At 49.4% G+C, this 21,724-nt stretch overlaps 1 protein-coding gene across 26 annotated transcripts in view; it reads left to right on the forward strand.

Annotated features, from left to right (window-relative positions):
* Window positions 1-21,724, forward strand: part of DYSF (dysferlin) — a 223,366-nt gene that overhangs the window by 184,845 nt on the left and 16,797 nt on the right. For all 26 annotated transcript variants that reach the window (XM_032652801.1, XM_032652812.1, XM_032652808.1 and 23 more), the window contains 10 exons: window positions 7,004-7,132; window positions 7,454-7,609; window positions 9,153-9,244; window positions 11,857-12,027; window positions 12,654-12,796; window positions 14,913-15,052; window positions 16,267-16,355; window positions 16,602-16,697; window positions 17,104-17,245; window positions 21,286-21,385. In XM_032652801.1, coding sequence (XP_032508692.1) covers window positions 7,004-7,132; window positions 7,454-7,609; window positions 9,153-9,244; window positions 11,857-12,027; window positions 12,654-12,796; window positions 14,913-15,052; window positions 16,267-16,355; window positions 16,602-16,697; window positions 17,104-17,245; window positions 21,286-21,385 — 1,258 coding nt within the window. The remainder of the gene's footprint in view (window positions 1-7,003; window positions 7,133-7,453; window positions 7,610-9,152; window positions 9,245-11,856; window positions 12,028-12,653; window positions 12,797-14,912; window positions 15,053-16,266; window positions 16,356-16,601; window positions 16,698-17,103; window positions 17,246-21,285; window positions 21,386-21,724) is intronic.

Raw genomic sequence — 21,724 nt, forward strand, 5'->3', positions numbered from 1 at the left:
TGGAAAGTGATCTCACAAGGTGGCCAGAGCTGCCTCTGGTGCGTTGGACGCCCCCATGTCATTGTACCTGGAGACCTGGAGGGGCAGAGATGAGGCCTCAGGCAGCAGCAGTCAGAAGGCTTAGGCCTCCCCAGGCAGCAAGTTCTTTGTTGACTTGGTAGGTGGGTGTGTGAGGCTGGGCAAAGAGACAGAACTATTTGCGTACCAGGAAGAAGGTCCGACACATTAAGTCTGGCATGTGGTACTGTGGCCTTGCCAAAAAATGAGAAAAGCCAAGTAAGAATGAGGACTCCTGCCAGGGTGGCCCATGGCCCTGGCACCCTTGCCACTCCCTCAGATGCCGGATGCTGAACTGGCACCCAGCCCACCGGCTTGACCTCTCTGAGATCTGTGACAGTTTCCAAGTGAAAATGGGCTGTCTAAAAACAAAACGCATTCAACCTGTTTCTGGGGGGAAAAACAGATCTGGAAGAAATGCTGGTTCTTTAGGGATCAGTAACCACCACCACCAACATGGGTCTTTGAAAAATAGCTTGTAGTATTATGGAGAGAATGGAGTACACAACGGGTGGGGGGAAAAAACCCATATTTTGGAAATTGCTATCATAGGGAAAAAAAGACAACTCATAGTCACAATAGTGAAAGATAGAAAACAAAGATACAGCAAGAAAGCATAGAAAAGCAGAAATCATAGAAAAACACAATAGAAAAAGAATATTAATTTTCCTAATAAATAAAACTGGGTTACAGTCTTTTACTAAGTGATAAGGACTCAGACTTCATCAAAAGTCAAAATTCATTATAATGTCTTTAAAGGACACATCTAAGACAATACAACTTAGAATGGCTAAAATAGTAAATATTTTGGCAAACAAAATAAAGTAAGTGCGAACAAAAGAGAAACAGATAGAAACTAAAGTAAAAAGCAAAGGAAACAAAATGGAGTGTTTTGTATAAATAAAAGATATGCATCTCAGTGCAAAAACTCTCAAACATTAATGTTTGGAACAATAAAGCTTAGAAATCCTTAAAGCAAAAATGGATAAGAATATATAAAGTACTACCTCACACAAATAAAGGCATGAAATTACAGAAATTAAAATTGCAGTGGTGATTTTAATGTACCTCCTTCCTAGACAGATGAAACAGGCAACCAATAAATAAGGAAATGAAAGATCTGAATAACAAGGTAAATATTTTCTAAGCTACATCAAGAGTAGCTTTAAAATAGAGAATAAAAATAATTTAAAAATGGAAAATGCATTTTTCCTAATGCTCAGAGAACACTTACAAAATTTGATCACATATTAGGTTAGTAATAGGTTACCAAAAGCAGAAATCATACAAGACAGATTTAAATGCAATTAAATGAGAAATTAATAACAAAAGTTTAAACAAAAAGACCAACCACTTGGAAATTTAAAAAGTATTTTATTGGGACTTCCAGTATGAACATGGCTGCATAAGTCAGCATTTTTCACTTTTTCTCTTTGGAAATCATTCAAACCCACAAACTTCATTTTCAGTAAAAGTTGGAAACAAATAAAACCCGCAGACTCCAAAATACATGTAAAGGCTGTCCAAAGGCAACTGAGATTGGGTAGAAGCCACTTGGCAGTAAATGAAGAGAAGATGCATGAAAATGATGAAAGGTCATAGTGGTAGCTGATCTCAGAAAACCCCATACTTCCTAATAAAAGAATGTTGATAATTATTTAAGACAGGCTATGGATTCATGGGGAGTTATTATCTATTCTCTTTACTTTTGTGTGTGCTTGAAAATTTTCATAACAGATAGTTAAAAATATAATTCCCAAAATTGAAGTTTCACTGTAAAATATAAAAATATATCCTTTGTTCACAACAATGGACATGGGAACTTTGGAGACAGGTTCAGTCTGGTGACAACAGCTTCTTAGACCTGATTTGGTTCAGAGAAAACAGAGAAGGTGGAGCTACACAAGAATCACACAGATGAACCATATTTGTAGGGAACAGCCTGCCTCTGTTATGGGAACAAAGGAAATAACTGGTCTAGGAAAATCTAACACATTTAGTGACAAGTAATAACAAAAATAATTAGCACAGTATTAATTTTAAAATACTATGAAAAAAAGAAGAGAAAATATATAACAAAACTTAACCAAAGGAAGAGGATATATACCCACCAGAAAAATTTCTCCAAGGAACAGATGAGATGAAAGATTTTGCTGTTAACTTTTTAGAAATAGGGTGGTCAGAATGCAAGCAGAAATAAAAGAACGAAGGGCTGGTGAGATGAGAAGATGTGAAATATGAGCTAGTAAGCTTCAGGAAAGAAGGAGAAGAAAACATGAAATTGGAAGGAGCACAGGACAGAATGGCCACATTGGAAAACACAGAAAGGGGCATAGAGGACAGAATGAAATGGAAATAAAGAAAGAGTTATAAAAGAATAAAGAGAAAGTGACAAACATAGTAGTCAGGGAAAGGAGATCCAACATTTGCATAATTGGAGTCCGCAAGGAGGACAACCAAAACAAGGAACTAAAACAAACAGCTGATAGTTTAATAAAACTTCACTGAAATGAAAGAATACTTGAGTATGCATATTAGAAGGTCTGCTGTGTGTCAGGAAAAATTGACCCAGATTGGTCAACCCAGGGACATATTCTAGTGTAGTTATTGGACATTAGAGATAAAGAAAAAATTCTCTGAGTAGTCATACATTCTCCCCCCACAAAAATTTAAATAATTTAAAAAAGGAAAGAAATCAAAGTGACTTCACTTTCTCTACAACATTTAACGCCCAAAGATGATAAAGCACCATGTGTAAGATCATCAGGGAAAGAAAGGGTGACCCAAGGATTTGACGTTCGGCCAAGCTGCCCTTCAAGCATAAAGGCTACAGACACACAGGTATTCACATTCAGGAGACAGGTAGTATGGCTCCCAGGAGCCTGTCTTGAGGGACTCCTACGGGATGAATTGGAGCTCATCTAGGAGCCATCTCAACTTGGATGTAACTGGGAAAACCATAACAAAAGGACTGGTTGTGAGCATATTTTACCTTAGGCCTAAGGTGGAAACAAATGGGAGGGTTAGGGTAACTGGACAGAATGTAAATACCATATATACTGAAAATGTAGAAATGATAAAACTGACAAAAGTTAGGGAAAGGAGGAAAGAGGATGGAATACAGAGTAAGGACACTGATAGTCATATTACAGAATAAATAGAATTGACAGATATTATTTAAAATTGGCAAATCACGAAATGTGGAAACAACCTAAATGTCCATTGACTGATGAATGAATAAACAAAATATGGTAATTACATACAATGAAATATTATTCAGCCTTAAAAGGGAAGGAAATTCTGACCCATGCTACAACATGGGTGAATCTTTAAGACATATGTTAAGTGAAATAAGCTAGTTGCAAAAGGGCAAATACTGTATGATTCCACTCATGTGCAGTACATAGAGTAATAAATTCATAGAGACAGAAAGTGGAATGATGGTTGCCAGGCACTGGGGGCAGCGGGAGAAAGGGAGTTATTGTTTAGTGAGTTTGGGGTTTCAACTGGGGAGGATGAAAAAAATTCTGGAGATAAATGGTGTTGATGGGAGCATAAAAGTGTGACTGTACTTAATGTCATTGAACTGTAAAGTGGTTAAAAATGTGGTTAAAGTGGTTAAAAAGGTATGTTTATGCTATTAATATATGTAATATATAAATAATAAAATTGGCAAATCAAATAATAGGCATATAAGCAAATTATAAGCCAACAGCACAAACATAAACATTAAGATAGATAATATTGTCTAAAACTAGGTGATGGAGAGGGAGAGGGAGGAAGATAAATTTGATTATTTTATCATTGCTATAGTGGGGAACCCATGAATACTGCCCCTAAAGACATAATAATATTAGAGCATAAACTCAGATCATTTTAGCGCTCAGAAAAACTAAAACACACACACACATACAGAAAACAGACCATGCAAAGATTTTTAGAAAAACCCTATGAAACTAGGAAATATAATATAAACATATTACATGACTATGTAAATATAATACAAATGTAAAACCAGACCAAACATATCTGTCATATCAATACATGTCATATCAATCATTTATTAATTACAAAATTTAAATCAGATCTCAAAGCAAAATCTAACTCTAAAATAAAACGCTTCATAAAGGTTGAATATAAAAGATTGGGAAAATGTGTGCCAGGCAAATGCAGATGAAAAGAAAACAGAAGTCACAATCTTAATATTAGATGAGAGCATACACAGATCCCCCAAATTAGATGAGACAAAGAATGGCACTTTAGAATGCTAAATGCTGCAATTCCTAGTTATGACGGTCATGAGAATATCTATGTGCCAAATAATACCTCAATATTTACAAAACAGAAATTACAAGAGATAGAAGAAGAAATAGAAATATACTGGTTTGTGGGGGAGATTTTAATTCACTTTTCTCAGTTCATGTCAGATCAAGGGGACAAAAGCATGAGAGGATATAGAAGACTAAAGTAATTACTAACCTGATTGAACCTGGTAGCTTGAAAATAGAGACACCCCTATGGCACATTTACAAAATTGACATATATACACTACTATGTATAAAATAGGTAACTAATGAGAACCTACTGTATAGCACAGGGAACTCTACTTAGTGCTCTGTGATGACCTAAGTGGGAAGGAAAACTAAAAAAGAGTGGATATATGTATACGTATAACTGATTCACTTTGCTGCACAGCAGAAACTAACACAACATTGTAAAGCAACTATACCCCAATAAAAATTAATTTAAAAAACCCCAAAACAGGGCTTCCCTGGTGGCGCAGTGGTTGAGAGTCCGCCTGCCGATGCAGGGGACGCGGGTTCGTGCCCCGGTCCGGGAGGATCCCACATGCCGCGGAGCAACTAAGCCCGTGTGCCACGACTACTGAGCCTGCGCGCCTAGAGCCCGCGTGCCACAATTACTGAAGCCCGTGCGCCTAGAGCCTGTGCTCGGGAACGAGAGAAGCCACAGCAATGAGAAGCCCGCGCACCTCAACGAAGAGTAGCCCCCCCCCGCTCACTGCAACTAGAGAAAGCCCGTGCGCAGCATAGAAGACCCAGTGCAGCCAAAAATAAATAAATAAAATAAATTAAAAAAATAAATAAATAAAAAAATTAAAAAAAATAAAAAAAAAAAAAAAAAAAAAAAACCCCCAAAACAAAAATCGACCATGTGATAGAGCATAAAGAAAATCTTAATAACATTCAAAAAGTGATGAAACACTGACAATGTTTTCTGAATATAATGCCATAAAATTAGAAATTAATAACAAGCTCAAAAGCACAAGAAAACTTCTATCTGGAAAATTTTTAAAAAATCAACTCTCTTTTAACAATTCTTGGTGAAAGAGAAAATATAAGAGAAATTGCAGAATATCTGGGAAGCAAGGATAAAACCCTACCTTTTAGAACTTACTGGTTACAGTTAAAGCAGTATTCAGAGGAAGTTTATAGCCTTAAAAACTTACGTTTAAAAAAAAGAAAGAAAACTAATTACACATATAGCTTTTAGATCAAAAAGTAAAAATAAAACTATAATTATGGAATGCCAAGAAAAGAAAAATGAACACATTATACATGAAAGCAAATGGGGCAATACTAAGGCAGTAGTAAGCAGAGGCAATTTCATAGCAATAAGTGTTTTCCTTATCAGAAAAGAGGGAACAAAGTAATTAAAATTTCAGCTGAAGAAATTAGAAGAAAAAAAATCCTTAAAATAGTAGAAGAAAATAATAGAAATAGAAGCAGGAATAAGAAAGTGAAAACAGTAGTATAGACACCTCGAAGAATTGGTCTTTTGATTGAAATGACGCAACTATAGAAATATGGCAAGAAATATTCAAAATGATACTACCAAATGTTAACCAAATAATTAGTTGTCATTTTTGGAATCAGAATTTAAAGCAATAATAATATTTTCTTTATATCTACTTACATTTTCTAGTTTTTAATAATGAACCTATATCACTCACGTAATTAATTATTTCTTAGAAGAGATAGAACTTGGGCTTCATGGAAGAGATAGAACTAGAGCTCGGCCTAATGAGAAAAAATGTTTAGCGAAATGAGAAAGGGACTTACCTGAAGTACAGTAGGCCCTCTGTGCCCGCGGGTTGCATATTTGCAGATTCAACACATGGAATCCGCAGATATGGAGGGCCGACAGTCTTGCCGGTCAGTTTCAGATTATAACCAATTTTAGCAATGTATATTAAGTGGGTTAATATCACTATTAATTAAGTACATTTTATCATCTATAATGGAAGACTACTGCTTCATTTAAATCTAAACAATGCTCTAACAAGTAAAAGTCATTGTTTGAGAGGAGAGACAAATAAATTGAGTTGACAAATTTAAAGTGGTGCTCAAAAGACATCCTCAGCCCAGTATTTTGATCCACTGCCATTTGGACATCCTGGACAGTAAGTATTTTGCTGACTTGTGAATCTTCTAGAGTTCTGTCTTGATCTTCAAATAAAAAGTCAGTTAACTTTTCATTTATTTGTTTGACTGTGATCTTATTCTCAAAAAATGCACCACCCGTGTATCTGATGACTCTCGGGTATTTAGAATATTGGATTAATCAGAAAACCCTGTTTTCCAACGTTGCTGAACAAATGTCTTCCCCTCTTACTCCCTTCTCTGGTTCTCCCCCACACCCCGTTTCTCTCTCTCATCTCCATGATTTGCATCCTTTTTATCTCTGCCTTTGTTCTCTTCTTCTCTGCCTCTCTTCCTTCTCGGCCCCCTCTCTTACCTCCACCTCTCCCACCTGCCTTCTTCTTGACCTTTGTTCTCTAATTTGCTTATGGCTTTTCCCCCTCATTTTCTTCTCTGTCCTTTCTCTCCTTTCCTTTACTTGAACACTGTCATGTTTCCTCTTTCCTTGCTGTCCCTCTTCTTTCCGTCTTTCCTTTGTCCCCCTCTTTTGTCGCCCCATGTGGCAGGTCTATGACACACCACTGGAGAATGTGAAGGACTTTGAGGGCCTGTCTGACTTTTGTAACACCTTCAAGCTCTACCGGGGCAAGACTCAGGAGGAGATGGAAGACCCGTCTGTCATTGGGGAGTTTAAGGTAAGTCCTTGAGGACACATCTCTAACCCAGGGAGGCCCAAGACTGGAGTGGTAGCAATGAGTGAAGGAGGTGGGGGCAGAAGTACTGTAGTAACATCAGTAATGACCCCAGTGCTGCAGTTGGTGACCATGTGGGTGATGGAGATGATGGTGGTGACGGTGATGCTGCTGATGCAGAATGTGGTGGGGGTGATGGGATGGCATTGGGCTTAGTGATCGCAGTGGTGATGACTCTGGCAGACATGAGAGTAAGGGACATAGTGGTGATTGTATTGGTGACACTGAGGATGAAAATTAAAGTTGACCCCTCCTTCTGTTCAGGGCCTCTTCAAAATTTATCCCCTCCCAGAAGACCCGGCCATCCCCATTCCCCCAAGACAGTTCCACCAGCTGGCTTCCCAGGGGCCCCAGGAATGCCTGGTCCGCATCTACATTATCCGAGCGTTTGGCCTGCAGCCCAAGGACCCCAATGGGAAGGTAACATTCCTAGAGCTCTCACCTCCCCTGGAATAAATGGTAGGCTGGGGTACAAAGAGGCTGCAGAATTTGGATACACTCTTTGCCCCAGGTAGTTCACAGTAAGTGGGGACACCAGACAAAGATGTACAAACCTGAGGTGGGACTGCATTGGAGTTCTATCGAGGCCAAGTGTTCCAGGTCAGAAAAGGCCAAAGTCAATACAAGACTTTGGAATAATGGGGAAGACTTCCTGGAAGGAATAGGATTCTTAAGCATTGATGGAGTTTTGATAGGCTGGGAGGGAGAAGAAAACCATATTTTAGGAGGAGTCAGAAACCTTGGCAAAGGTTTGAGAGCAGACTCAGTGTAGGTTTAGCACAAGGATAAGGCATAAGGACAAGGGACATTGATGGTGTAGGCTGGGGCAGGACTTTGTGGGACTTTCAAGGGTGAGGTGGGAGGGAAGAAGGAGGGGTAGAGCATGATGGGTAACTGTGCTGGCCTGGCCATGGCGGAGCCTGAGGCAAAAGGAAAAATCAGCAGTCCTGATCCTGTCTTTGTTTAAAACTTTGATATTTTCTTCATCATGGACTGTTGGTGCTGGTTTTAATTTTTAAAATATCACATTAAAATGTCGTTTATTTTGATTACTAAGCTTTTTTGTCTTTCCCTTAAATTTTGTGCCTGAGGCGAGTACCTCACTGACCTACTCTAGTCCTGACCCTGAGTGAAGGAGGGGAGCTTGAGGGAGGGCAAGAGTCTGGAGCTACCTGGAGATGGGGGGGGAGGAACAGAGTAAAGTTGGGAAGAGAGAGTAAGAGGAAGAGGCGAGGCAGGAGTGGGGGACAGTGGGGTTCAGAGGTACGAGGCTAGGGTCTTCTCTTGTCTCCTTAGACAGGTGCAGGCCTAGCCTGTGTCCTAGGTAGTGGGTAGGGGCCAGGTGTCCCCATCCCTGGTTGCCCTGCTTTTCAAGGTGAGAAAAGCTGCCCATGCCCTGCTGGGAGATCACAGGGAGAGATGGAACAGTCCCCGCCCAGGCACCACCGATGGCCTCCAAGACGTGGCTGTGGTCAAGTTTATATACTTCAAGCCTTCCTGGTGCCGAGACTGACCGTAAACATTCTTTGGCCCTGGCTGCTCCAGAGGCTAGTTGAGGGAATGCTGCTGCTTGTGGGAGGCTGCATTGGGCTGAAAGTCTGGCCGTCTCTCTCCCTCTCTACCTGCTGAAGCAGAGGTCACAGACAGGACCCCAGCTTGGCCCAGTCACATATGTCACACAAGCTGGCATGTTTCTGAGGATATGGGCCTGGCCCCCACCTGCCCTCTCCCAGTGGGGCAGTGGATTGGGAGTATGGGGGATTTAGGTGCCCAGTTTCCACTGCCAGAGCCGAGGCTAGAAGCTCACATCGGGGGTGGTGTGCAGGATGGGGCTGCTGGCCTGGCAGGAGGCAGCTTCTTGATGGTAGGCCCCCTTGCCCCTTTGAGGGGCAGAGCAATGAAGGAGCCTCAGAAGCGTGTTGGGAAGGTTATGTCGCTGAAGTGTTTCCTTCTCCCCCTCCAGTGTGATCCTTACATCAGGATCTCCATAGGGAAGAAGTCGGTGAGTGACCAGGACAGCTACATCCCCTGTACTCTGGAGCCTGTGTTTGGAAAGTAAGTTCGGGTGGCTTGGGTCTTGGGGTGGAGGTGCCAGTCTGGATAACCCACAGCCCAGCGGGAGAGATGTGGCAGCCACTGGGAAGTCCCCATCTCCTGGAGCAAAGCTGTGTTCCCTAAATCTTGCATGTCTGTAAGGGTGTAACCTCAGCTAACACTTCCTTAAGTGCTAAAGGCTTGAGTCCTTGCAGAAGCTCCTAGTTAAACAATTACTTTGAAGATCAGAAATCTAAATGGAAACCCAGAACATGCATTTGCTAATTCTTCTTTTTTTTTAGATCAACTTTTACTTTGGAATAATTTTAGATTTACAGAAAAGTTACAAAGATACTACAGTTTTCGTATATCCATCACTCAATTTCCTCCGCCATTAACATTCCTACCTAACCATGGTACATGTATCAAAATTAAGAAATTGATATGGGCGCATTACTATTAACTAAACTCTAGACCCTTTTAGGATTTTGCCGATTTTTCCATTAATGCCCCTTTACTGTTTCAGGATCTAATCCAGGATTCCTATTACATTTAGTAGTTATTCTCTTTTACTGTTGCACGTTCATCTGTGGCAGATAGCGGAAGGATGTGGACTCAAGAGGGTAAAATGCTTCCTAAAATCTAAGAACGAGGGAAGGAAGAAGCAGTGCCCATTACACGGGAGTAGTTCCCAGGCTTCCTGACTTGCTTGCTGTCTGGATGCGAGCGTATTTAGGGCAGAGAAAGGAGAATCTTGAGGGAGGTTCCAGCTATTTCTCTAGCACCTGTAGGAGAAGGCATGTACCGATATTGTCAAGTGACACACTGGATTCATGAACCGGTGTCTCTTGAGTTAGTTGTAGTCATCTGGCCCTGCAGAGAGACCCAATCAACCAGGGGAAATGCCATTTTTGAAGGGGAAACAGTCCTGGCCAATGATGAGCCACTGCCAAGCTGGAACTGGAGGGAAGGGCTGTGGGGAGGATGGTGGGTGGAAGAGAAGAACCCTGTTTGGTGAACCCCAGTGGCCAGCATGGGGCCCCAGGCTGATGGGACCACTGAGGGCCCAGGGCAGGGTAGGGGAGCTAGTGTAGAAACACGCCTCTCCCTCTCTGTTTTACCATCTCCCTCGGATCATGGCCACCTGCTCTGCTTGGGGTATCAAGCCTCTGTGAGTCCACAGCAGAAGCTCTTTGTTTCTATCACCCACGTGTTGACCAGCAGAATTCATGGGACATAATCAGACACAACTTTGATTTTGTCTGCCAGTTTCCTGTAAACATTTATTCTGTGCGGGTGACCTTCCTCACTCCCTGAGTGGAAACTGTGGCAGGCAGGCCACTTTCCGCTCAGGTTTAGACAGTCCACTTTGCCGTCAGCCCACCGTCTCAAGTTGGTAACCAGAACGCGCATTCATGTGTCATCAGGAGCGCACCGGACGGCTGGAGGGCAGTCGCTCCCTCTCGCAGCTGCGTCCACCTTGGGCACAGCGTGTGTACCTTGGGCGTGTGTGCGGAGGGGAGGAGGGTCTTTGCCCAGTGTCCCCCCCCGCCCCTTCCTGCCGTCCTTCGCCATACTTGCAGGGCCAGGACTGGGGAGCCTGTGTGAGAAGAGGGGCCCATCTCAAGTGCTGACTTCGCCCCATCCGGCACCCTTTGGGCGGCAGATGTTTGCTTTCCTGGGGGCTTTTCAGATACCCCCTGAGCCCTCCTAACATAGCTCCTGGGATGTGGCAGGTGCTGTGTCCCTGTAGCGGGTGTCCCCCTCCCATACCCCCCAACCCGTTCTCAGATGGGCCGCCCCACAGTCTCTCGCTGTTGGAGCCCCAGGTCCCGTGGGACAGGCTTCATCGCAGCAGCCCCCTCCTCCGCAGGCAGCGCTGCAGTTCCGTGCCCAGCCAGGACGGGAGCTCAGCTCCTCCCAAACGTACCCCCACCTCCTCTCTGCTACAAGCCGCTTGTGCTTCCTCCACCACAGCTCGGGTGCCAGGCTTGTGTGTCCCTCCTGCAGGGAACTCATTTCAGGGGAGAAGGGACAGCACTTCTACACTTGACCTCCGTGGGAGGTGACGGGGGGTCTCAGAGCACAGTAGGAGCTCTCTTCAAAGAAACCTCCACACAAATCCTCTCTTAATCCCACTCCAGAAGGAGTGGTGGAGCCCCAGGAGTCCGGAAAGTGGATCCCAGGCCATGCCCTTGGTAAATTTCTGGAGCTCCGGCACCTGGCTCTGGAGTTTCACATCTCTTGTCTCCATGTGTCCCGGTTGAAACTTCATTTTTAACCTTGTGCTCCATTTCATTCGTCCATTCTGTGGTCCATCAGGCAGGCATCTGCTATATGCCCAGCTCAGATTATTTGGGAATACCGCACACACACACACACACACACACACACACACACACACACACACACTCAGACAAGCCCAGCACCGGGAGTGCTGTGGGTGGTGTGCTGTAAGAGCTATAGGAGGCTTGAGGAGGGTGGACTGCAGGCCAGTCCTGGGAGAGGAGGAGGAGACCAGGGGTGGCTTTCTAGCTCTTGCTCCAGCCTTGCCACCCACTTGAGTTTGCGCTGTGTCTGGTGACCTCTGGGAGCTGGCGTCATCATGATAACTGCCTACCCCCCCACAATAGGATGTTCGAGCTGACCTGCACTCTGCCTCTGGAGAAGGACCTGAAGGTTACCCTCTATGACTACGACCTCCTCTCCAAGGACGAAAAGATCGGGGAGACGGTTATCGACCTGGAGAACAGGCTGCTGTCCAAGTTTGGGGCTCGCTGCGGACTCCCCCAGACCTACTGCATGTAGGTGCACGTCACTGGCTGCTTCCCTGATGGTGGGCCGAGCCCTGACTGTGTGCCAGCCTGGGCCTAGCACAGCATAGACACTGTCTCTCAGTCAGCCCAGGTCTTATCCCCACTCCATAGATATGGAAACTGAGACCTGGACTTGTAAGTGGTGGGATTAGCATTTGAACGTGCTTATCTGAAGCTAAGAACCCAGCTCTTCCTCACGTCTATAATCAAGTTCTCCTTAAGGCACCGTAGAGGGCCTGGAGAGGGGAAGGAGAAGGGAGACAGACAATGGGACACACAGCCCCGCTGGGCCCCAAGGTGAACTCACGTGTGGCCAGCCCCACCCACTTCCTGCCAACTTGGGTCTTGTCTGGGTCTGATTCTTTAAAGCTGGACATTGGAAACATTTCAGTTCCAATTCCATGTGTATGTAAAGAAGTCCTTTTGTCTCTGGGCCTCAGTTTCTCTGTGTGTGAAATGGGCTCCCCGGTCATGATGAACAATCACACAGGGTGCCCACGGTCAAAGTGAAGGGTGGGTGATGCCGTGCGTGTGGGTACATAGGTCACTGCACACACCTCTGCCCCCATTAGTGTCCTGGAGCGTCTCATCTTTGTCTTGTGTTTGGGCCTCAGCTCTGGACCCAACCAGTGGCGGGATCAGCTCCATCCCTCTCAGCTCCTCCACCTGTTCTGCCAGCAGCGCAGAGTCAAGGCCCCCGTGTACCGGACAGACCGTGTAGTGTTTCAGGATACAGAATACACCATCGAAGAAATAGGTGAGTTCTCCCTCTCCTGCCCTCTCTCTTGTGGGTCCTCTCCTGCTGGATGTAACCACTGGGCACAACCCACACCAGCACGGTGTGGTCTTGAGTCTCTCCAGGGCAGCACAGATGGACTAAACTTGCACTTGGTATTCTTGGGACCAGTACTTACCTGGGACACCATTGTGAAAATTCGAGGTCAAGGTGGGGCCAGGGTCAGGGCGGGTCGGGGTCAGAGCTCAGTCTAAAACCAGGTTGGGGCCTGTCTGATGAGATGAGGGGTGATGAGGGGTGAATCTGAAGATGAGGGGTGAATCTGAAGATGAGGGGTGAGTCTGAAGCCAGGGTCAGGGTCATGGTTAGGATCCGTCTGCTTCTGGCTTTGTGTGGGCAGACTGGTCAGAGTTTGGGTAGAGCCCACGGCTGAGAAAGTTTTCTACTTAGTCATACTAGTCTGCCAGCTTCACCTTGACGGTACCTTCTGAGCCCCCAGTCACAACTCCTTCACCTGATACATCCAAAGGGTGGCAGGAAGCCCTGTAGCCCCCGTCTTGCCTAATGCTCTGGGTCTGCCTCACGCTCATGCCGAGGGTCCTGCCATGTGCTCCCCGCGTGTCTGAGATGCTCATAGGCCTGCATGGCCCACCCAGAGCAGCTCAGACTCCCCAGAGGTATTTACAGACCCAGCTGGCCGCTCGCCTCCTGCTGGTTTCGGAGATGTTTGATGTCAGAGCTGGTGCTGAGGTTGTAAAAGGGGAGGAAGGCTTTGGCTCCCTCACCTGAAATCCCCCTCCTCCTTCTTCGTTTCTCTGATTCTCCGAGGTCGTGGCTGAGCCAGGCTCCTTTCCATTAGGCCCTAACCCCTCCCCCAGTCTCTTTTCCTGTAGAACGTGCATCTGTTTTAGGGGTGGTCTCATTTCTTTCTGCTAGTCTGTGAGCCGCTTAAGCACAGGAACCAGGGCTCATGGTCATAAATTCATAGGAAAAGAAAGCCAGAAAGCTAGAGTTGGTGAGGCCTGACATCTCCCTGTTTTTGCAGATGAGGCCATTCAGACCACGAGTGGTTAACAACCCGCCCAAAGTCACGCAGCTGGTTAGAGGCAGAGTCAGGTTCCTGGCCCGGTGGTCCTTCTGCAATGCCGCGCTGCTTCCTTAGCGGCACCTATTAAAGTGGACAGGGCAGGTTTGATGGATGAACGTGTGTGTGTGTGTGTGTGTGTGTGTGTGTACGTTAGAATCTGTGCTGGTGAACATGGGCACACCTGAGTGCACAGACCTGTGTGTGTACGTGTGTATAGACACATGTGGACCCTCCTACTACCAGTCAAGGTCTCTGTCAAGGGGGCTCCAAGTTCATGTTGCTGGCTGGTTGGCCAGGCTTGTCAGGGTCAGAACCACCGCCGTGTCCTCACCCCATCTACAGTACCAGTCCCTGACCCAACCCCTGGCGGGTAGAGCTGTACCTGGGAAGCACGCAGGGGAGGGGAGGGGTATTCACATCCAGTCATGCGCCTTTCCTAATGAGTGTGTGATCTCAGCTGCCCTGCTACCCAGCTGTGTGACTGCACGGTGCTTCATGTCTGTCATCTGTGAAATGGGGCTAATAATAGCACTTACCTTTTAGGGTTACTTTGAGGATCAAGCCCTGTCAATATTTATGAAAAGCAGTGTCTGGCTCCTGCTTTATAAGTGTTCTCTGTTACTGCTATTATTTTAGCTACTGCTACTAATCAAAGAGATTGCATGAAACAGAGAATACTACTGAGAGCACTTAGATGCCCAATCTGGGAGAAGAGCTTGTGGAGCCTCAGAGTTGAGAGCAATCTGGAACGGCTTCCTGGAAGGAGTGGGCTTTGGAGGGTGGGGAGAATTTGTATTGGGTGGGAAAAAGGAAGGAGAGCTTACAGAAGAGGCTTGGTAGAGTTGGTGGCAGTGGGGAATCTGGATTTTAAGCCCAGAGCCTGTGGACAATGAGGTTTCCCTTACAGAGAACGAGACGTGAGGACCAGAAGAACTGTGTCTGGGCCAGGGGTGAGGCTGCAGGGTTAACAGCTTCCCGAGGCCCTCAGGCCCCCCTACCACCTCCTGCTCACTCTGTCCTGGCAATTTTTTTGTCTTCTCTCTGGGGCAGAGGCTGGCAGGGTTCCGAACCCACACCTGGGCCCAGTGGAGGAGCGTCTGGCCTTGCATGTCCTCCGGCAGCAGGGCCTGGTCCCTGAGCACGTGGAGTCCCGGCCCCTCTATAGTCCCCTGCAGCCGGACATCGAGCAGGTAGGACCTCCACCCTCGGGCCCCAGAGCCCCTGACCCTCAGCTACCCCTCCCCAAGGACAGCTTGGATATCCCAGAAGCACCAGTGGAGACCTCAGGATTTGGCTAATCCCTCGTTGTGGAGTTTCTCCACAGCCTGAATGGTTACCATTGTTGGCCTACAAGGGGACCTCTTGAGCCTGGCCTCCCCCGGCTGCCTGCAGGCCTCAGGGCCTGGGGAATGAGGCTTCTCCTCCATCCCCGTGTAGGCTGGACCTCTGGCTGCCCACAGGTCATTCTGAAGCCTCGCTGTTTCAGCCTGGCCACAGGGAGTCCTCCCCTGCCATCAATCAGTGACATTGCAGATGGCCAACCCTGTGCTGGGCAGTGGGGAGTTCAGACAGGGCGAGCCTATGACAGAGAGGCAGAGTAGCCATCAGGAGGGCCAGGGGAATCCTCCCAGGCAGAGGGAGGGAGGGCAGAGGGACAGCAGGCCCAGGGGTGACATGGGGAGGCTTCCTGGAGGGGTTTGGAGGAGGGGGAGGAGAGAAAATGTTCCAGGCAGAGATGGGCTGAGGCAGCCTTTGTGGCGCTAAGGTGACTTTGTGGACATGCAGAGAACATCCTCTCTGCTCTTTGGAGCTGAGACCTCTCCTCCCCTTGGTGGCGTGGCCACCAGCTCCCCAGAGTGGCACTGCAGGTGTTGAAATGTCAGCTCTTTCGCGCTCATGTGAACCAGAAGAAGTTAGGTCAATCCCTGCTCCTTCTTCTGTAAGATGGGGACAGAGATAACAGCCGGCTCGCAGAGGAAGAGGGAGCTAAGTGGTGGCAGGTAGAGTGGTTTCCTGTCGTGGAAACCCTCTGAGCCCCCATCACTAAACCAGGCTCTCTGAGCCTCCACAACTGTGTACACCATCCCCAAGGCCGACTGCCCCCTGCCCTCTTCCGCCTGGCACAGTGAGACTCAGCAAACATCGCTGTCTCCAGAGAGCTGCCCTGACCCCTGATCCCCAGGTGCTACCCCAGTCCTCGGCCTGTGGGGCAGTGGGCTCACCCCTGTGGTTGGCCCTATGGTCCCCCTGGGGGCACCTCTCCTACAGGGTGCTGAGCCTCTCCATGCAGGGCCTGGGGTTTCCCTGTCCTGTGCTCCAAGTATCCAGTGCAGAGCAGGTGGTCAGGAGATGTTGGTTGAATGAAGAGGGTGGCGAGAGAGCAGGGTCATGTCTCTTTCCCCAGGGGAAGCTGCAGATGTGGATCGACCTGTTTCCAAAGGCCCTGGGGCGGCCGGGACCTCCTTTCAACATCACCCCACGGAGAGCCAGAAGGTGACTTACCCCAGCCCAGGCTCAGAGCTGAGCAGGGTGGTGGACTGGTTGCTGCGGGTGGGAGCAGGAGGTGGCTTTCGGGCCAGGCTTTGGGCCACTCAGGCCTCACTCTTGTGCGGGCCTGGCCAAATGTCCAGCCAGGCAAGCAGCAGAGTCTTGGGTGGGCTGACTTCTTGGCTTCTCGGACAAGGACTGCCCACCCTTTGGTGGGAAACCCACGTGGATTTGAGTCATCCTCCTCTGCAGGTTTTTCCTGCGTTGTATTATTTGGAACACCAAGGATGTGATCCTGGACGACCTCAGCATCACCGGGGAGAAGATGAGCGACATTTACGTGAAAGGGTAGGAAGTCACCCTGCTTCCCACCCGTCCCGACTCCGCGGTGTCGCCCCTGCTCCTTCGGGGTTGGTGGTTGGTTGGGAAAGGGGGAACTCTGGGGTAGGGGATGCGGAGAACAAGAAAGGAAGGATGGCCTTATGGGAGTGGTCTCTGCCTCTGGGGAGTCAACCCCCACCAGATTTCTCCTTCCACATTAATCTTTGCGTTGAACTTACAAGGCTGGAGGATATCCCTCAAGAGAGAAGTGAGAACATTTTGAAATTGATGGCACATTTGGTACATCAGATTATTTTTCCTTTATCGTGTACCAAGTTCAGTGACCTTCTTAATTCCTTGTTTGCTTACGTCGAGGCTGTGTATTGTGGTGGAGACCTTAATTAGCCATGTTCTCTAAAATGTGTATGTCTAGTTGGATGGTTGGCTTTGAAGAGCACAAGCAGAAGACAGATGTGCATTACCGGTCCCTGGGAGGTGAAGGCAACTTTAACTGGAGGTTCATTTTCCCTTTTGACTACCTGCCAGCTGAGCAAGTCTGCACTGTCTCCAAGAAGGTGGGTGTCATTCCTGTCCCCCGGGGTGCTCGTCCCAGGGCTGTCGAAGAGCAGCCTGATCACTGTCCGCCATGTCACTGTCATACTCCTACCGCTGCCCCGCCATTGCTGGAACCACCTCGGCTATCGCTGCGTGACAGCCACCACCATTGTCCTGTCACTGCCAGCGTCACCACCACCACCACTCCTCCTACTTCTGCCACCATTGCCATCGTTAGCATTGCTGCCATCCCACAATCTCCCCCACGCCAGCGCTACAACCACTGTATGTGGCTAAGTCCAAATCCTAATAAACCAAGCCGCAGGGAGGGCCATGGGCTCGGAGTGGGGAGAACATTGGTAGGGAAACCCAGCACGGTCATCGGAGAGCGGTGAGGCAGAACCCCTAGGGAGAGCGGCCCCAGAGGGCTGTCTGGCCTTCGGTTTGGGTTGTCTGGCCACCCGCTAGGATCGGGTGTTGCTTAGCCAAGTCCCTGCTGCTTCCCCCTTTCTCCCATTTCTGTGCCTGCGGCCTGTGGCCACTGTCCAGGCTAGTACCTCTCAGACCTGGGGAGGCCCGGTGCCTCAGCCGGGGGAAGGGGCAGCTCCAGAGACCTCAGCTCTTTGTGGGTTAGCATCTTCTAGTTGAGGCCTCATCTGGGCCGTGAACTCTCTCCTCCTGAAATAGGCGGGTCCCAAGGCGGGTGGCGGCCCCGAGCCTGCCCTTAGGGAGCAGCCCCCAAACACGGTGAGGAGGGTGCCGTGGGCAGGCAGCTTCTGGAGGCGGAGGGCCCCTCTGTTGGAGCTTCTAACTACTGCGTCCCTCCTAGAATCAGTTCCGCCTGCACATGCTCTCCTGTTCCACAGGGTGAATACCTCTCTGGAGTCTGGGTCCTGCTTGTCCTGTTTCCTTCCAGAGGTGGCGCAGGGCTCCAAGGCAAAGCCTTCTGTGACTCCTCTTTCTGTCCTGAACGGTTGTGTGGCTTAAAGAAGGGAAATGTGTAATGGACCTCGGCTGCCTAGGTCCTCTTCTTTCTCTTCATTGCAGCCTTCCCCCATGACCCCTTCCTAAGCCAACAGACAGAATCATCTGCGCTTCAGAGAGACCAGAATGTTCCGCCGAACATTCCGAAAACGTCAAACAAAAGAAAATATGGGTTAGATAAGGTTAAATGAATTCTTTCACCCAGGGATGCCTACCAGAAAGCAGAGTTTAGCAACAGCCCTGGATGCTGTGCAGTCAAGGAAAGCCTAGCCTATTTGTAGGTTTAATCTTGTTTGCCTTTGTTCAGCGTGTTTGTCTATCAGAAGATGTTTCCATAACAAACCAAATGCTGCATTTGCTGGGGAGAGCTCCAAGTCAAACAAACAGTGCCTGTCCTTGCTGTGGACGGAGGGAATGGGGAAGGGCGGCCAGGCCCTCCTTCAGGCCACCTCCCGTGCTCATCAAGCCCTACACCGGGTGAGGCGTGGCTGGGGAACCGAGGCTGAGAGATGCCGATCGGCCCAACACGGGAGGCGGGACCACCTCTCTGTTGTGACAGGTGGAGATGGGTGCAAGGAGTCTCAGGGAGCAGAGTCTTCTGTTCTTGCTACAAAGTAGGAAGAGAGAGAATCTCCTGGCACTATGGCAGGTGATTTGAGACAAACGACAAAGGCGGGAAGCAGCTATTATTGAGTGAAGGAGAGAAAGCGGGAGAGAAAGGCAGAGGGAGAGGGAGCTAACTGGTGGTACCCGGCAGTTCTGAGGGCCCAATGGGATTGCTGATAAAGAATTTGAGGGGGCTCTATTTTGGCAACAGTGGGGTTTCATCTCTGCCCTTTAGACACCAGCAAGGAAGCAGAGAGTTGAACTGACCCACAGTGGAGTTCCAGAGAAAGAGAGGGGCTGAGGGAACCGACCCATTGGCCCCATGGCCCGCAGGACTGGGCTGGCCTTGGGAGAAAGAGAAGGCTATGGGGGATGCTGAGCCAGGAGGAGTCAAGGAGGCTGGGAGTGGCCCGGGGTGGTGAGGGCTGAGGGAACGGGACTTCCCCCCCGCTTGGTGCCAGGCTCCGGAGAGGGTGGCTGGAGGGGGGTGTGTGGCAGAGGTCAGAAGAGGAGGCTGAGAACAGTCAAGGGGTTCTGAAGTCATCCAGGAACATGAGGGAGGAACTGGCTTGACCCGAGACAGGGCCATCGGGTCCCTCTGGGAGAAAGGACGCTGGGAGGCAGGGGGAGCCGTGCCCACAGTGGGGCACCGATTAGCTGGTCTGGGCTAGGGGACTAAGCCTGGGGGCGGTTAGTGCAGGGGCACTGCACAGCCTCTGGGCTCCTTGGTCCTGCTGCAGAGCCAGCCCTCTGCCGAGGGGCTCAGCGCCTCTGGCAGGCAGGCCCTCCAGGGACCCCATTAACCAGACGAGACTGTTGTAAAGTACAAGGTCTCCTTTCATCCGGCGGCTTTGAACCACTGCTGGTTGCCCTGGCCGGCTCCCCACCTGGAGCCCAGCACACCCACTGGAGCCGGCCTGTGCGTCAGGCACCCACCCTGCAAATAAACAGCTAGTAAAAGGGCCCAGACTGGGAACGTAATGAGTGCCTGGGACCTGGGGGGCCATCCCCAGGCTGGAGCCCCAGCCCAGCTGCTCCCACCAGGGGCTGTTTGAACCTCTGGCTCATTACTGAGCCCATAAACCGGGCTGGCCAGAAGCATGGAGGATGCTGGCGTCCTGTACAGGCAGGCCTGCAGAGCTGGCCATAAAAGCCCCGCCGGAGGAGGGAGGCACCTGCAGGAGGGCCGGGGCCCGGAAAAGAGGGAGGCACCAGATGGGGGTTGGGAGCGAGGGGCCAGGTAGGGACCTGAGCCCCTTCACCATCCCAGGCAGCAAGCAGTCCAGGCTACAGCCAACTGCTCTGCAAGGTGATGATTCCTCAGGGGGCACTGGCCACGGTCTTTGGTCACGGGACCTCTGTGGGGTTTGTGTGATCTGGAGGGGCCACCAAGGCTGTGTACACAGGGCACCTGGGCCCAGACAAACCCTGTGTGGTCAGCAGTACTCCCTGACTCCCGTGGAGTCTGTCCCCCTGAGACTGGGTCCAGGTCCCTGCTGTGACCTGGCACCCACCATCTGCGGGATGGTCAGTGGGTCCTTGCCGCCCACTCAGGTAAAGTTACAGTGAGAGGACAGAGAATAGGTGTGAGTGGGAAAGCCCCAGGGACGGTCCTTTGGGTTGAGTGTGACCGGACCCAGGGGCAGATCCAGGCCTCAGCGCGCCAGTCCCCAGCCCTCAGCTGCTCCACGAGGCCTTGGTGGAGAGAAGCCCAAGACAGTGCTGTTCCAGGCTGACTGGTCTGAGGAAGTGGGGAGGGGACAGCAGTGGGCTGGTGAACTTCCCAGCACCGGGAGCTTTCGGTGTGCCCCAGGGCAAGCTCTTGGAGGTGAAGGTGGGGTGGGCTGGGGACACTGCCCCGAGTGCCAGATCCTTACAGTGGTGTGTCGGGGGGTCCACCCTGACACCCAGGTTCCCAGCCAGCCCACCTTGTCCCCAAGATCACAGGGGCAGGATTAAGAGACTCTTGAACCTGACTGACTGGGTTGGAATCCAGCTTGCCTCTTCCCAGCTGGGTGACTTGGATAAATTACTCGCTCTGGTTTGCTCAAGATAGTATCTCCTCATAGGTCGTTGGAAGCATAAATGATTTCATAGTGGGAAAAGGCTGATGCCTAAGAAGTGCATATTAATGTTGTTTTTATTAGCTGTCAGACCTTGGGCAAATTCTTAACTTCTCAAAGCCTTTGTTACATCATCTATAAAACGGCAATGAGAACCTTGACTCATGGAATTGCCAGGATTAAAGGAGCTACCTTATGTCAAGTGAGCCTGCGTGGTCCCCTCCTGGGCCCTTGAACACTGCCCTCTGGGGTCTCAGCAGTCTTCCTGCCAGGACCTGACTCTGGCAAGTCCCTAAGGGACGTCCCCCTCCACTGCCTCCTCCAGGCAGCCTTCCAGGCTAGAAGGGACCACTGCTCCTCTCTAATCCTGCTCTCCTGCTTCCTCCTCTGCTTCTCCTCTGGGCCAGGATGCTTTCTGGAGGCTGGACAAGACAGAGAGCAAGATCCCCGCCCGAGCGGTATTCCAGATCTGGGACAACGACAAGTTCTCCTTTGATGACTTTCTGGGTGAGCACCATTTCCGGTCAGCACCATCTTGCCTGTCGGGGCTGCCCCAGAACCCCTGCTGTATGTTTGTGCGCCTCTCTCAGGCCTTGTGGGAAGGCTGGCAGGAGGATCAGGAAGCTGAGGGTCACTGGGCCCTGGTGCTGAGTGAGGTCGGTGACACAGAGTAGTGCCAGGGTGAGCAGGGTGGCCAGCAGGGTGGCCTGCCAGCCGAGGTGGCATTGAACGCTGGGCCGTGTTGGAACAGGGAGCGCTGGCTTGGAGGACGAGGTGGAGATGGTGCCTTCACAGGGTGAAGTGTGGGGCCTGCTGGCTGGACTGTAAGGAGCCGCCCCATCACAG

The sequence above is a fragment of the Phocoena sinus genome, chromosome 13, assembly GCF_008692025.1.
Source record: "Phocoena sinus isolate mPhoSin1 chromosome 13, mPhoSin1.pri, whole genome shotgun sequence".
Taxonomy (NCBI): Eukaryota; Metazoa; Chordata; class Mammalia; order Artiodactyla; family Phocoenidae; genus Phocoena; species Phocoena sinus.